The 16,877-nt window shown below is 37.2% G+C and overlaps 4 protein-coding genes across 4 annotated transcripts; 2 read left to right on the top strand and 2 right to left on the bottom strand.

Moving 5' to 3' along the window:
- Positions 1 to 23: 23 nt before the first annotated feature.
- On the bottom strand, positions 24 to 7,195 carry LOC120273765 (peptidyl-prolyl cis-trans isomerase PASTICCINO1). Its single transcript, XM_039280465.1, has 20 exons — positions 6,881 to 7,195; positions 6,664 to 6,748; positions 6,487 to 6,556; positions 6,001 to 6,098; positions 5,524 to 5,646; positions 5,315 to 5,347; positions 4,901 to 4,959; positions 4,489 to 4,570; positions 3,953 to 4,111; positions 3,621 to 3,678; positions 3,243 to 3,391; positions 2,410 to 2,507; positions 2,266 to 2,335; positions 2,108 to 2,167; positions 1,774 to 1,830; positions 1,517 to 1,585; positions 1,211 to 1,288; positions 950 to 1,051; positions 786 to 857; positions 24 to 688 (listed from the first exon to the last, which is right to left on the bottom strand). The coding sequence occupies exons 1-20, from the start codon at positions 6,949 to 6,951 to the stop codon at positions 320 to 322; spliced, it is 1,962 nt and encodes a 653-aa protein (XP_039136399.1). The 5' UTR covers positions 6,952 to 7,195; the 3' UTR covers positions 24 to 319.
- A 526-nt stretch (positions 7,196 to 7,721) lies between these two features.
- Positions 7,722 to 9,992, top strand: LOC120272997 (universal stress protein PHOS32-like). The gene is made up of 4 exons (XM_039279640.1): positions 7,722 to 8,014; positions 8,109 to 8,218; positions 8,400 to 8,518; positions 9,663 to 9,992. Exons 1-4 carry the CDS (start codon positions 7,834 to 7,836, stop codon positions 9,748 to 9,750), a joined length of 498 nt encoding a protein of 165 aa, XP_039135574.1. The 5' UTR covers positions 7,722 to 7,833; the 3' UTR covers positions 9,751 to 9,992.
- Positions 9,993 to 10,989: 997 nt separating this feature from the next.
- Positions 10,990 to 14,483, top strand: LOC120273837 (cucumisin-like). Its single transcript, XM_039280557.1, has 10 exons — positions 10,990 to 11,370; positions 11,460 to 11,551; positions 11,656 to 11,753; positions 11,866 to 12,109; positions 12,209 to 12,725; positions 12,817 to 12,920; positions 13,019 to 13,237; positions 13,321 to 13,432; positions 13,542 to 13,755; positions 13,871 to 14,483. The coding sequence occupies exons 1-10, from the start codon at positions 11,260 to 11,262 to the stop codon at positions 14,398 to 14,400; spliced, it is 2,241 nt and encodes a 746-aa protein (XP_039136491.1). The 5' UTR covers positions 10,990 to 11,259; the 3' UTR covers positions 14,401 to 14,483.
- A 240-nt stretch (positions 14,484 to 14,723) lies between these two features.
- LOC120273838 lies at positions 14,724 to 15,865 on the bottom strand. Its single transcript, XM_039280558.1, has 2 exons — positions 15,043 to 15,865; positions 14,724 to 14,928 (listed from the first exon to the last, which is right to left on the bottom strand). Exons 1-2 carry the CDS (start codon positions 15,383 to 15,385, stop codon positions 14,912 to 14,914), a joined length of 360 nt encoding a protein of 119 aa, XP_039136492.1. The 5' UTR covers positions 15,386 to 15,865; the 3' UTR covers positions 14,724 to 14,911.
- Positions 15,866 to 16,877: the final 1,012 nt, after the last annotated feature.

The raw sequence follows: 16,877 nt of genomic DNA, 5'->3' as shown, positions 1-16,877 counted from the left end.
AGTTGGTAATGTGATATTACCATCCACATTACCACCAGTGCAATACTAAATATAGTAATATTTTCAGATTATCACGTAATACATGGTAATCTTTTTACATTACCGCGAACTAAACGCCCCAATAGATATATAGTTAGTCTTATGCAATACAACCTTGTACGGAGGTAGAATACAAATAGTACATCCATGAAGCAGTTGTCTAATTCCATGTCGCCATTTAACATTCAGGCTTGTCATTTATAAAGTAATATATATATATATATATATATATATAGCCTTTGCTCTAAATTAAGAAAATAGAATAATCTACAATATAAATTTAACCAAGTCGGAAACCACCACCTTGACCGAAGAAGACTAGTGCAAGCTGGGTTGCAAGTAAAAGTATCATCCCTAACATCACTACTGACCATTTCGGAAATCCAAGTGCTATAAAGAATCCCCTTACTGAAGGCCTTAAATTAGAGAACAGTCCTTTCCGATCGACTTCAACAGCTCGCCTAACCTCCCCGTTTCCATCTTGATTTGCTGCATCATTTGCCTGACTTTGCTTTCCTAATTTAACCTGCTCATCGTCCTCCTCATCCAGACACTGTTCTTCAGTTGAACCTGTTTCAACTTCCGCTATTTCTCCTGGCCTTTTGTCAAACAACCCTTTGAACTGCTTTCTGGCCTTTTTCTCCACTTCCTGTTTTTTTTTTTTTTAAATTAAAAAAAAGGGAAAATCATGATCATCAAAAGTAAGCATTCCACACTAAATTAAGGAAGAATCTGAATTAACTTGCCTGTTCCTTTTGTTTCAGTTTGAGAATGGCAGCAGTAGCATCAGGCTCTGAAGATTTATCAATCTTTATCATCTGCAGCACGGTACAAGGAAACATATCAACATATCTCCCATTCCTTTTAAGTGAGTCATCTGTCCGTTGGCAAAAAGACAACTGAAACATACCATTTCAAAATCATTCTTTGCTTCATCAAAATCTCCACCTAGCATGTAGGCCATCCCACGACGATATAAAGCTTTGACATGTACAGGGTTTGCATCCAACACCTGTCCTCCAAATGAGAACACACATGATGTAATCACAGTTTAATGATGGTTCTATGATAATTCTGTGCCATAACAAAGTATTATTCAGAGAACTATAAAAAATCATCCTTAACAACTGGGTGATTGGTGGTTCTATTGATTTTACAGCAATAGCCATACCTTATTGCAAGTCTCTATTGATTTTCTGTACTCCCCCAATTTCTGGTAACAGACAGCTACATTCAAATGTAATGAATTCTGCAAGCACAATTGATCAGAGCACTATCGATCAGAAATAAGATCATCCAAAATAGTTGATACTGAAATACTTCTCAGCAGCAAATACAAAAGCCCAAAACAGAAACTTTGGAGGGGATTAATTTAACTATGTCAAACATTTGGATTCAATGAAGACATCAAACCACAAGAAGAATATACTATATATATATATATATATATGACAATATAAAGAAGCCGCAGGCTTACTCTTGAATTCAAGAAAACCTTCCCCTCTTCATCATCCTGGGGGTTTACATGATTATATTCTCGAAGCACCTGTACAAAAACGTGATCACCAAGGTCGACTAACACAAAAAAGGAAATAATAAAGAATAAAATAAAAATAAAATAATAAAATGCTACAGAAGCATAGGAAAACACATCCTACTGGTCAGTAATCTACTGCAAGGTAAAAAAACAAAAACACTGCATTGATAGGATTACAAGTGATAAAGATGACATGCCTTCTCATACTTTGCTCTAGCCAGTTCAAACTTCCCTTCTTTGAATAGCCTGTTTCCCTGAAAATAAAACAACGCAGTAAAACATTGTCACTCGTAAACTTAAAAGCAATTACACTAAGGCTAGAAATGCCTTGGCCTGGTATGAGCAAAATGCAAAAAAGCCTTTCTTTGTTTTTTTTTTTTTGGTATTAAATGCATATCATCCATTAGCAGTATGTATTTACGAATAAACTCTACTGGTTGTTTAAATGAAAATCATTCCTCACTAGGAACAACAAAAAGACTATGTGACTACTCTCTACAAGAAAATGATACAAGAATCTAAATACTATACCGTGCTTTTTATTTTATCTGCTTCATCCATTATACTTTGAAAGTTTAGACCAGTCCAGTCCTGAAATTGAAAGATAAAGCAAAGAAATAAATACTTTTCTTTTAGGAAAATAAGTGGACAAAATAAATAAATAGGATAACAAGAAGATATTCACATACCTTGGGCATTTCGAAACCAAGTAGTTCAATCTCCCATTGAACATGAGCACCTTCCGGAACATTAGGAGGTCTGATCATAGAACGATCTTTTAGTTGTTTGCCAAATATATTTTCTGACAAACCTAAATGTTTAGTTTGAGTAACCTCAAAAACTTGTCGTAAGCATAATCAGGTGGGCAAGTGACAACAGATATTTCTCCAGGAAGCATTAAGCGCACACACATTTCAAGTCCCTCAGGAACCTATAGAAAAATTCAAGAGAAAACCAGTTAAAGATTGATCAGCGTTCGCAGGGGCACATTCACTGATATATTTGAAACAGAGATTAGATCCTAGAAAACTAAATGAAAGTTATGCACCCATGCACCTTAATCAGGGAAATGGACAAGAATGGATCTCTCAGATGATATACAAAGTGCCAATAAGATGTTTCCTATTTGTAACAACATGATCCTATAACACTACACCGAAAAGATTCTGAATATAAAAAGAATAGAGCCAAAAAAGTACTTAAAAGATGATGGCTGACAGATTCTTGCCACAAGATGTAGTGCATAATAAAGCCATGGACAAGTGAGACTTGATATGATACGACAAGGCAATTTTGATGATACAAGACAGGTGAGGATGGATGGTCAGGCACCACTTTCTTTGAAAGTGGCAGAGTCTGATACTGTCCTGAAAGGTACACCAAATATAACTTGAAGGAGGAAAAAAGCATCGAGCTCTAACTAGTTTCAGATTTGTTCATTGGACATTCAGGCAGATCCCAGCATATCAATGACTCTGAACACAGCTCCCCTAGGTCTAACTGAAAAAATCAAACTAAGTGTAATACAAGGGCCACAGCTGACTTGACAAGATTGCTCTACCTAAGAAACTAACATTGCTGACAACAAACGTAAGAATCCTTAAAAAAAAAAATCAAAAGTGATATCAGGAAAGTTGTTTGATCAGACAATGGTTACAGAGCTTACAAGTCCTTCACCAGAACTGAATTCCAATGGCTGACCATCATTATCGACTCTGGTATCATAAAAGACAGTCTTTTCCTCATTAAGGAGCATGCCTTTGTAATGCACCTTTAGCAGGCTATCTTGAAGAGGACAGTCCATCGGGAATTCGCCTAATCATCCAGTAACAAAAGCATCCAAATAAACAAAAATAAATAAATGTCAAACACAATGCCAGCATGTGAATAGAAGTTGAGCCGAAGGATGAAAACATGACTACTTCATAATAAGAATAATGTTGGTCCTTGTTCTAAGGAGATCCACTGCTGCAGAAGAATCAACAATAAAAACTAATACTCAGGGTTCTGTACTAGTGGACAAGATTGTTACAAAGATGTTTACCTCTTCCATCAACAATCCGCCGTTTTATAAGACGGCCATCACCAAGCATATCCCGCACCTATTGCCATGAAATTCAGTGTTAGATGAAAGTAATTCCTAAAGAAAAAGAGCTAATAAAAGAGGGAGTTTGAAGAAAATAGTTAAAAGGTGGACAGCAATAATTTGAAGGGGAAGATATTAAGCGCACAAAACAGAAAATTTCAACTACTTAGAAACAAAAAGGCGAATAAAGGGAAAAGCATTCACTGAAACACCTTCAAAGCATATCTCAGATTACAATGGAGGCAATTTGGAAAAAGTTGAATAGCATTATAAAGGAATGGTAAATGCACCTGAATGAAATGAACTAATTCAACTTCAAACTGAACGCCTTCAAGGTCTTCTGTTATATTCATGAGAGGAGATTCAGTTAAGTAGGCATTTGAAACAAATACGGCAGCCTTCTCTCCTCGAGTCATTGTTCCAATTGCCATCTCAAGACCCTTGGGTACCTAAACTACAACCACCGACTATCATCACTTAAAAAAATATAGAAGTAACTATGATATCTTTATGCTGGTTAAAATTAAGCACACCAAATAAAACAAATGGCAATTCAATCATATTGTATCAAAGTAATGCCTTGAACAAAATAGAAGGATAGAAATGGCCATTATATTACATATAGATGCATCAGTCAGGCAGAAATATTTAAATTATTCAGGATAAGTCCACACCATTCAAACACCTCAATTAAACATGTACAGTCCAATATGCTATGGACTTCTAAAGACCACGAATCTTCCTAACCCCCCTATCATACTATACTTTTCTATGGCATGGAAGTGGGTTAGGCATATTGAAGCTCGGGAAGGAGTTATTCACAAACCTCTGATTTGCCAAAAGTGAAGTGGAATGGTTCCTTTGCACATGGAAGAATTACCTCCCCATGAAGCGTCATTGCAGAAATCCTGCAAGTTACATAGCGCACATGTTATACGTGTATCTGATAAGTGATGCTCTGAAGGGCTCTACTATCCAAATTTCAAAGTCAGAGTAAAGACTCCCAGAAATCTAAAACTAATCATAGAAGAAAATCTCCTAATGTTATAGGGATGAGGTTATCATTTAAAAGACAATCGTAACTGAGGAAACATATAAACAAAGGGATTACTGTAAGAAAGCAAATGTTGCAAAAGTCCACAGCGAGCTAATAGACACAATAGACCAGCTTCACACTTAATGTTCCTTTTTTATTATTAAAGACACAAACAGTAAAAGAGAATAGGATAGGTGATCACCAAGATATTACTTCATAAGGTTCTCTTGGAGATTCCCATCCTTGGCCCTCATTAATAATCTGCATAAGTATACATTATTATACAAACAGTCAGTTTAAATACAGTAAAACCACAAAACAAAAAACTCAATGAAGACAATAAAAAGAAATCATTGCCCATCAGAATTTAGTTGTAACAGAAAGTGAAAACTGATGATAGAACTATTTGATAGCAGTATCATTCGGAAAATAAACTGAACATGAGAATTATGTTACCGCATCTGTATTTTCCATTGAATAAGCTATTGTTCTCAATAAATTAAACATGACGAAGGAGCTTGATAAAGATATGATTTAGTACAGCATCACGTGCAGTACTACTCTGATACCATATACAGTACAAAGTTGAGAGAAAAGTTCGATGGACATGAAATACCTTCTTAAGGATCCCCAAATCTTCACTAACAACCTGGTCAACAAAAGCAAATCAGGCTAAGAAAGGGAAATAATACAGATATATCAAATAACATCCCACCCTGGTAGCTAGTCACAGTAAATTAGAATTTAGAAGTAATTCACACTGAATGACTGGATGGAAGCCTGTAAATATCTCAAGCAATCAGTAATACACATAAATATGCTCACCTTGACTTTGTAGAAATCTAACATCTCAATCTCAAAATGAAGTTCATCATCTTTTGGGAAGCCATCGGGAGCCAGAAGGGGACAGTCATCCTCAGCATAGTGTAAATTTGGCTTAATTTTAAACTGCAAAGATTATAAGATGGAATTTAAAAAGAAGACATAATGTGATATTTTGCACAAATTGTAACCAATGGCTGATATCCTAAAATTACAAATTACAGAAAAGATGGAGAGAACTCTGAAGTATCCTGTCCACCAATAAGACTTCCCGAAAGACATTTTTATTTTACCATTATCACAAAGTAAATATAAAGCATGGCTTCTGAGAGATTGCATGGACAATAAAGAAAAATCTAATATAATAGAAGACCACATAGTTTTTATAATAATATATATATTACCAGAAATTGAATAGAAACAACAGCAATGAACCTCATTACAAATATTTGACTTGGTCTAGAAAGATAAAGGGAGTACCATTGCCACTTCACCCTTTAACATGGTGGGAAGGCCTTCACAAAATCCAAGCAGCATTTTGCTCTTCCCCAAGATATACCGGACAGGATTCCCTTTGCCTGTTACATTCAAAAAAGTAAGAAAGGTTCAATAAGTTTCCAAACCAAAAGCTGAAAATATAATCAACATCAGAAGTCTGACATTGGTTTCACATGAAAAAAAACCAGTCTTAGAAAAAAACACACACACACACACACACACAGACATACAGCATGTGAGCCAAATTACTTGTCCCTGATTGACTTTAAAGAGCTCTTGTCATGTAAGCTCATCTCTCTAGGTGTTTCACATTCACACTAACTAACTATACACTGAAGCAGAGTGACATAGTTTTTGTCAAGGAGTCATAACCAATACTTGTTAATCGAAGCAGTTCATAAGAAATGATAATCATACACGCACACACAAAAGATGATGCAATATTGTAAGCTCTCAATGCGCAAATACCTCCATGTTCAGATCTTGTAGAATTCACGATAACTCCATCCAAGGTACGAGTGGTGCAATGGATAACAACCTAGAAAACACATGAGATGAGACATGATTTGATTAGTCTTGGCATCCAATGTTTGTGAAATATCACGCTTTGATAGAAACAAAATAAACAATTTAAAGAGTCAATACCTGATCTCCCTCCCCAGGATGCTCAGTTCCACCGCCAGGTCGTATGATTGCTTTCATCAAGCTTCCAGGAGTGACCTTTTTCCTCCTACCAATCCAATCCAATCCAATCCAATCCAATCCCAATCAGAATGAAACGTCAACGCAAAGAAGGGGGGGATCCAAGGGGAACGAAAACAGTGAGAATAAAAAAAAAAGAGAGGAAATCGGGATTTGATACCTCTCGTCTTCCTCTGATGGTTTCTTCTTCTTGGGGACGTACTCCTGCTTATTAGCTTCGTCTACTGCCATCTCTACCTCCTCTTCCTCTTCCTCTTCCTCTTCCTCTTCGGCAGTGATCAGGATGAAAGAATACTCGAAACTTTTAAAAGAAAAGAAAAGAAACAAAGAAAACAAACAAATTGGCGGGGAGATTGAGCGCACACGAGATCGATCGGACAAGGGAACGGACAAAATGGTACAGCAGCCGCCCGGTGGGAACTGCAGGGTTCGACTGGAGAGACTGGAGAGACTCACAATTGAAATGATCTGGTTGGTGTGGTTTAGGTACCAGTCTGCCACTGCCTGGAGACCCTCTAGTCCACTCCAGCCCAGCCCAACCCATGGTTCTACTTTTCTGTGGGCCGTGAAGATATGTTATCTGTGGGCTTGCAATCCCGTTTCAGATCCTCCATTTTATTGTGATTTTATTTATGGCTTAAAATCTCAGCAGATTATGATAGACAACTAACTTAATCAGTTTATGATATGATATCAAAGAAACAAATTTGAAGGGAAAAAAAAAATAAAGGCATGCATTATTCTCTAATCCATTTAATGGGTCAATCAGCTCAAATTGATTTATATAATGGTAATGCACAGACAGACAGTCAAATAGGAAAATTATCTTGATTTGATAATTAATAACTATCCACAACAACCATTGTTGTCTTGAATTTTAATTTAGTGATGAGATGATATCGGTTGACTTGAAATTCAAATGCATTGCAGTTGGAGTGCACACACACTGCACATAGAGGAAAGATTCGCTCGCCAGCTCAGCTTGGCACTTTGGTCTGGTCGGTCGTGAGTCCTGAGTCCTGACAACACGGTTGCGTACTATTTTGCCTTTATAACAACTACGGCTACGGGTCCACGGGGAGATCGTGCAGTGCAAGCAGGCAGAGATCAGAGATGGGAGGCGATCGGAAGATTGGCGTGGCTCTGGACTTCTCCAAGAGCAGCAAGACGGCGTTGGCCTGGGCCATCGATAACCTCCTTGACAAGGGCGAGACCTTGATCGTCCTTCATACCATTACCAAGCACGGCAAAACCGATGAGACCAAGCACGCTCTCTGGGCCAAATCCGGATCTCGTAACATCTGGCTCCTCCTTGTCTTTCTTTTACTTTGATATATACGATCTCTCCCTCGCTCACATTTGATCAATTAACGATGGTGATGGTGCAGCTCTGATCCCTCTATCGGAGTTCCGGCAGCCGGAGGTCATGAAGCAGTATGATCTGGAAGTTGACGCCGAGGTGCTTGACTTGCTTGATACCGCTTCAAGGCAGAAGGAGGTACGTATTTGCTTAATTTCCTTTCATTGTTTGTTTTTCTTTCTATATATATATTTTGGTGTTCCAACTCCTTAATTACTACTGCTACTACTACATAGATGATAGATGTTGTTAGTATTGGTTGGTTTGTACTTTTATATATATATATAGAACTTAATTTTTAGAGTATCTGGGATTTCAGGCGACGATTGTGACCAAGTTGTACTGGGGTGATGCGAGGGAGAAGCTCTGTGATGCTGTTGAAGAATTGAAGCTGGACTCGCTGGTCATGGGAAGCCGAGGCCTTGGCCAAATCCAGAGGTATTGATCAATCGATAAACAAGATCACCGTTATTTATCTTGACCAATAAATTAGATCCATCAAACAAGATCAGTAACCTAATAGATCCTTTCTAGATCTTATCTATTAGCCAAGTTATTTGTTGAAAGTTCCTCTTTAAGAATATATATATATATACCTAATATTGATGACCAATTAGGTTGTATGTAGGGTATGACCATGAATTAGAAGACTTTTATTTTAGTTCACACACACCCCTTCAGTTATCATCAAATTAGTATGTTTTGTCCTTGATGTTAGCCACAAGGGATGCTTGTTCTTCCACTCACCCTTATTATTTATTTCTCATATAACAAGATTACAAGTGATAGTTATTTATTTGCACATATGCCAACATCTATATATATATATATATATACATCTTGCAAACGTGGTTGAGCATCTGGCCTTAGAATAGTTATTTTGGGCCATATCCAAAATATACCAACCTAATGATGCACTCCAATATATAGTTTTATCTAGGGAAGCTGCTTACATGTGAAGTTTTTATTTTTGTTAAAGTATTGCCTCAGTGGTTTCAGCTGATATCTGGCTTGGTCTTAAGGAACCTTCCAATGACCATCTTTTATTGATTAATTTGACTGCCTCATGGATGCTAGTTCTTGGGATGGTTGACCAGGTCAAAATAATCTCCAAATTTTCATATTTTCTCACTTGAATTCCAAAGAATTGCTTCTTGTTTCACAGGCTATGTACTTTCCTGCTTCCTCAAATGATTTGATTAGAGAAACAATTATAATTACAACCCTAAAACCACTTGCTGCAATTTACATGCCACGCAGTACTGATAATCACTCACAGACTCACAGAGCACACCTGGAAGGGCCAAAACTCAAATTGTGCAATGCAAATGTGCAATACAACTTTCTCCATTTTTAGGATAAATTATTGTTGGTGTATTTCCAGAATTATAAGTGTTATTAGAGCATTGATGGATGTGCTCTGGAAGAATCAATCACTGAAAGTATGTAATGCAAAATGAGCAAAACAATTTTCTTTATTTTTAGGATAAAATATTCCTGATGTGTTTCAAGGATTAGAGCATTGATGGATGAATGAGATACTGTAATTTGATGGCCTTCCATTTCATCTTTGTGTTTACAGGATTTTGCTCGGTAGCGTTACGAACTATGTTCTGTCACATGCGGCATGCCCTGTTGTCATCATCAAGGATCCAGACTTCAAAAATTAGTGCTTTTGAAGATCTATTTATACTTGAGAATAAACGAGATTTTAAACTATTGTGCAGCCATTTCATGAGAGGAATGAACTTTACATAAGTTGGTGCTATGGGAAGTGTTTAAGTCCATTGTTGAATTTGTAATGTGCTGTGGTATTTGAAGCTTTCAGTTTCCCGTGTGTGACTGTGTCTTGTTTGAAATAAATTTATGAAGTTAGACTAATGTTATATTGAACTCTCGAGATTTTTTTTTAGTTCCTATTGCTCACTATAACTTAACTGCAAATGTCTCCTCTGTGTCATAAATCTAACTCCGATAAGAGAGATTAGCCTATGTTAGGCAGACCACATCTCACATGGCATAACTAGGTGTATAAAAGATTGGTGATTTTATTATTTTCTTATAATTGTGTTTTGGTGTTTAGTAGCATAGTCAAAGAGATTGAGCTGTTCCACCAACTCTAAATTTTATCAACTTTAATCTCTGTTTTTTCTAAAATATTGCATTTAATTATGGTTTATTCATTTTATAAATAATAAATAAAAAAGGCATATAATCCTTGTGATTATTCATAAGTTATTAAAAAAATACAAAATACAAAAACTAGGAAATTTCAATTTTTGGATATAAACTCAAAGCTAATGGACAATATTTTAAATGAGATGAATTAGAACTCTAGCGAAAGAGTTAGGTGATCCAGGTGGCCATGAACCAACATTACTTCCTTACTATTATGTAATTAACTAATCTGAAAAACGTATTGCTTGTTCTCTTCTGTTGGTATTGGCGTGCATGCACAGCAACGTTTGCCATGATAGGCTTCCCAATTCCCATAATATATTCACTTTCTTGTCTTGCAAAAGTTTATATCTCTATTATAAAATTGCAAAGTGTTCTTATTTATTGTAATGAGTCAAGTTTGATTGAATAGAGTCTACATTCATTCATTAATTTAGATTTTAGCCTGCAGCCAAAATGCAGTAAATTACAAAGAGGAGCATTGCGTGCACTGTTGTCTATGCATACACTCGATCACTAGTGTGACCCTTTGCATTTGCTGGGCGGCGTCGGTCACCAGGTTTAATTGCTTGTTTTCTTTGTTGTGGCTGTTAAACCAACCCAATTTGCATGGCCCTCTTGTGAATCATGATTGCACATCTCCCGCACGCAACTCCCAACATACCCTGCCAACATAAAAAAACCAACTCTTTCTTCCTGTGCCCATCCCACTGCTTTTATAATGGTGCCGTGCACTAATCATGAAGAAGCTTACAAGGAAAATATTGTTTGTAGATAATCCTGTACCCAGCCACAGCGAGTGAATGCTATATAACAATGTCATCTAGAACTTTTGCAAGTTTATAGGAAAAAAAAAGGCTTGTTTTGTCAGCTAATCAAAGTTCGCTGTTCTAAGAGTACTACTACATTTGCAGCCAAAAGACAACTAACCACTTAAGGACAAGGCCTTTATATACATGATATAGTTCCTGCAGATTACTTTCCCCTGTTCAGCTTCTGGAATGGATAACCACTCTGCTCTTCCTTATTCATGGCGGCTCTTCATCCTCGTGGGCATTGTCATGACTGCAGCCAGTGCCTATTATGCTGGAGCATCAGAAATGGATAGAAAGGCAAATCCTCTCACAGTTGTTTGCATAATTCAGCTCTGCGCTAATGGGAGCTTGCAATTAATGATTGGTTTATGGTTAAATTTCAACAGGTTTATATAGTATACATGGGAGATCGGCCAACGGGTGGCCTTTCTGCAGTGAAATCAACTCATATGAAGATGCTTGAACAAGTTGTGGGAAGGTTAATTTTTCTCATAATAATTAATTCCTCACAATAAGTTGATTATTTTTTTTTTCATGTTTTTAATAATTAAATTTTTTGTAACTCTTCTTGGACAATACCAGTTCCAGAGGAGCATCAGAACTACTGGTGTGGAGCTATCACAGAAGCTTCAATGGCTTTGTAGCAAGGCTTACAGATCAAGAGTCAAAGACAATGGCGGGTAAGCTTTTAAATCTAAGCTAAATGCACCAATGCAGCAGAGCTTTTATTGCCCCTACACAGAATGATTTGGCATTTCAAATTTTAATTTCTGATGTGATTTGCACGCACAGGCATGAGCACAGTGGTATCAGTCTTCCACAGCCAACATAGACAGCTACACACCACAAGATCATGGAGTTTCATGGGCTTTCCAGTTAATGTGACACGAAACAAGTACGAGAGCAATGTCATCATAGGCATGCTTGACACTGGAATCTGGCCAGAATCTCAGAGCTTCAATGATGAAGGCTTCAGTCCACCTCCAAGCAAGTGGAAGGGAACTTGTCAATCCTCATCAAACTTCACATGCAACAAGTAATTAAATCCAACAACAATGAATAATATCTTCATATTTTCCAAATTAACTTTTCCAATCAAAGATCCATATTTCTGTATGTTATCCATGTTTGTCAGCAAACTGATAGGAGCTCGATACTATAACTTAGAAAGGTCAATGGTAGAAGATGGCGGTGATTCACCAAGAGATTTAGAAGGGCATGGGTCTCATACGTCGTCCACAGCTGCTGGGAGTTTGGTGACTGGTGTAAGCCTCTATGGATTAGGTGAGGGAACAGCACGAGGAGCTGTGCCATCTGCTCGCATAGCAGCGTATAAGATATGCTTGCCAGATTTTGGATGCTCCGACGCAAACATACTTGCTGCGTTTGATGATGCCATTGCTGATGGAGTGGACATCATCTCTATCTCTGTTGGGAGTGACTATCCATTTGATTACTTTGACGATTCCATTGCAATAGGTGCTTTTCATGCCATGAAGAATGGGATTCTTACTTCAAACTCGGCCGGCAACAGTGGTCCTGGTCTTTATAGCGTTGCCAACTACTCACCATGGTCACTCACTGTAGCAGCGAGCACCATTGATAGGCGCTTCTTGGCAGAAATCAAACTGGGGAATGGAAATTCCTATCAGGTGCTGCTGTTCACTATTCAGCCCCTCCTTGACTTTGATAATTGAGAGTCAACTAAAACAATGATCTTCTTGACTTGTGGTGGTGTTCCAGGGAACGGCAGTCAGCACCTTTGACCTTAAGGACACTATGTTTCCTCTTTTGTATGGCGGAGACGCACCAAACACGTCTGCAGGGTATGATGGATCAACCTCCAGGTGATAACAATAATAACAATAACAATAATAATAATAATAATCCAGTGTATCAAAGACACGCCCTTTGCTTTTTGATCATTAATTTAACTATTGAACAGGTACTGTTATGATGGCACATTGGATGAGGATTTGGTGAAAGGAAAGGTGGTCCTTTGTGATGAACTGACTGATGCTACTGGACCATTAAATGCTGGTGCGGTGGGCACCGTGATGCTAAATGCAGGCCACGATGACTATGCCTTCTCCTTCCCATTACCTGCTACTGTCCTGACTAGCCTGGATTTACGGAATGTCTCTGCCTATATCAACACAACAAGGTACGTAACTCACTCCAGTCATCTCTTAATTAATTTCCTATCAAACTTGATGCTGATGTTTCTTTCTCTGTGAATATATACAGCAATCCAACAGCAATTATATTGAAGAGCAAAGGGGTTTATGATCCACATGCTCCTTCTGTGGTTTCCTTCTCCTCACGAGGGCCTAATCCAATCACACATGACATTCTTAAGGTATAGTATACAATGGCAGCATTTTTTCTTTCTAGTTTTCACACTTGCATTGATTAATTAGACTCTAATATCTGATGATGTGCTGATTGGTGCTTACACATGCACGCAGCCTGATCTAACTGCACCGGGGGTGGACATACTAGCAGCATGGTCTCCAGTAGCCTCAATGTCTGTAGATCCGACTGATAAACGATCAGTACCATACAACATAATCTCCGGCACTTCCATGTCTTGCCCTCACGCAAGTGGTGCAGCTGCCTATGTCAAATCATTCCACCCAACCTGGTCTCCAGCTGCTATCAAGTCAGCTCTTATGACAACAAGTATGTCGTTAATTAATCCACCCACTAATTAATTAATTAATTAATTAGTATGCATCATCTCTTCATCTTTATTGTTCATGAACTAACTCTGCTGATTTGCCATATTCTCTTGTAGCTTACCCCATGAATGTCTCGTTGAGCAAGGATGCAGAGTTGGGTTACGGAGCAGGACATTTAAATCCCATAGCTGCTGTAGACCCTGGTCTTATCTATGATGCTTATGAAGCTGATTATGTAAAGATGTTATGTGGTCAAGGATATAGTAATAAGAACCTGAGCCTTGTAACTGGAGACAATACCACTTGTTCAAGTACTAACAATGGGACTGTTTGGGATCTAAATTACCCGTCCTTCGCTCTTTCGGCTAAGTTGGGTAAGAATTTCTCTCAGAGTTTCAATAGAATGGTAACTAATGTTGGGTTTGCAAACTCCACCTACAAAGCAACCGTGTCAACTCCATCGGAACTTAATGTCAGCGTGGAGCCAGACATCATCTCATTCAAATCTCAGGGAGAGAAACAGTCATTTGTTGTTACAATTAGTGGCCAAACATCAAAGTCTCTGCTCTCTGCTTCACTCGTCTGGGATGATGGAGTTCATCATGTAAAGAGCCCCATTGTTGTGCTGCTTGTGCGTAATACTTAAGCCCATTCCTCGTCGTAAATACTTTGTTGATAATTGTTATCTTTTTTATTGCAGCACTGAATAAGATTAATTGGTTATGTTTCCCACGGTATCATGGCTAAAAATCCATGTAATTAATTGTCCACTGTAAATGCTTGTCTTCTTTGCCCTGTTTAATTATTCACCTTGTTGATAATAATAATAATAATAATAATAATAATAATAATGCTTCTAAATTGGTCGAAGTTAGTTTGTTAGGTGTATCAGTTTTCTTTTTCTTTATTTTTGGTTCATCTCTTGTCGTCTGACTTTCAAGACTCCTATCTATAAGATACAAGAAAGACTTTACACACAACATAACTAGTCAAGCTTTATTCAACACCTTCATTCATACACAAACACCGTACTTTTGGCAGACACAGATATCATTGCATGCCAACATTTTATTCAAACCAGAAAGGACCGGCCGGCTACAGTAAACAACGGCCGCATTGACATCATCAGTTGCTGATAGTCCCACTTCACCTTCACCTCAAGGCAATGTGTAGGCTGCATTAATTTTGAAGTATTAATAATAGAAGTTGATTAGAAGAACAAATTAGTGGAAAGACAAGTATAAATATATAATGAAGGGATATGTATGGAAGAAGTTGCACAACTCACCTCCACATTTGTAACCAACAGGGCGGTCAGCGAGGTTGCATCGCTTGGGGATGGTTATTGCTACCTCCGGTTTAACTCCAGCGCTCTTTGCAGTGTCTGAAAGCATAACAGCACAGAGGCAACTCGGTGACTGCCCCATCTTCTGCACTGCTGAGCAGCAGCTTGCTGAAACCTCAGCCTGTGGATCCTGTGATGCTGCAGCGCATGGTGCCATCCTGAAGGCCATTCTATCAACTGGAACACTTCCACACTCCCCAGCTCCATCAACCATTTCAACCCCTGCTACACCTAAGACCACCATCAACACACAAAAACTGAGGCACTTCATCATTGTAACCTCCATTTCCCAACACCTATGCACACATAATGCTCATATACATGATAATATAGATATATATATATATATAGAGTACAGACATTCATTCTATTCAAGTGATGGCACTTCCAACTTATAATCCATTTAAGTTAAGTGGAGACAGCACTAGAAACGAACTCAATTGCCGACATCGATTCACCTACAACATCGAGAAGCATCGGATAATCTATATATTTATCGATCATTATTGTCATCAGTGGGTCTAGAGATGCACAGAAAGTGCTTCCCATAGACAGTTGCTATCCTGGTGGCAGGAAGTAGTTGTTGGGCAGAGCTATTTCTAGCAACCAAATCTCTTTTGCTCAGAACCTGTTTCCCACTTTTAAGATCAATGTGCAAGGACTTCGATTTTCAGAGGATCCACTGGAGAAAGCCATCTTGATAAGTCTTGGAGGTGAGTTTTTGAACACTAGGAGAGGTGCTTTCATGCGTAAGAAAAGGTTCAGTGATTGGTCGCGTTGATGGAGCTAGGGAGCAGTACTGCTTTTATTGTCAAACAGGAAGTTTTTCCGCTGAAACGATAGGCCACCTACCACAAAGACTAAGCTGATGTAATCAATAATTAAATAATCTTGTGAATTTGGTTTTCGGTCGGTGTGTTGTTTTTTTGGTATTAGTCGATTTTTTTGGCTGTGTTGCTTTTTGTTCTTATAAACTTCCTTGTCTGGCCGTGTTTTTTTTTTAATAAATTATGATTTATTTATTTTATCAAAAAAATTTAAATAATTATAATAATTAAAATAATTTTTAATAAATAATTAAAATAATTAGAGGGATGCATATCCTTAATAATATAATAATAATTAAAAAAATTATTCATACAATATTATTTTTTTATAATAAATGTCATAAAAATAATTTTACCATATTTCTCTTTAATGTTTTCTTTTTTTTTATTCACCGTTCCTATTGTTTTTACAAGGGAGGAGCTCTTTATATTAATATTGTAATTTTTTAATGTTTGTTATTTATTTTTTATTTTTAAAATTTATATTATAATTAATGTAATATCTGAAAAATGTACCTGTTAACTGTTGGATTGTATTTTAGTAGCCCTGTTGGATTTAACTCAATCTCATCTTTAGGTTTGCTAGAGCTTTTGTTGATGATGTTCACATTAAAACCATAAGTTAATTTGTAGGGCCATTTAACCAGTAGCCCCCTTTTTATTAAATCAAAATGGACTCTGAGCCATTTTAATTATTAAAATGACCCTAGGACCATCACATGTGGGTGATGTGATATCTTGCTGACGCACGACTCAGTGCTGATGTAGCATTTTGAAATAAAAAAATCTTGATTTTTTTCATTTTTAACCCTCGAATTGTTTTTATAATCGATAAGTTTGGTTTTATTCTCTGGGTTTTTTTAACCAATTTTTTTAAAAATTTTTTTATTAAACTTTTTAAAAATTTATTAAACTTTTAAATAAATTTTTTAAAAATATATAAGTGTGTTT

The sequence above is a fragment of the Dioscorea cayenensis genome, chromosome 12 (genome assembly GCF_009730915.1).
Source record: "Dioscorea cayenensis subsp. rotundata cultivar TDr96_F1 chromosome 12, TDr96_F1_v2_PseudoChromosome.rev07_lg8_w22 25.fasta, whole genome shotgun sequence".
NCBI lineage: Eukaryota > Viridiplantae > Streptophyta > Magnoliopsida > Dioscoreales > Dioscoreaceae > Dioscorea > Dioscorea cayenensis.
This window is presented reverse-complemented; position numbering and strand designations above follow the sequence as displayed.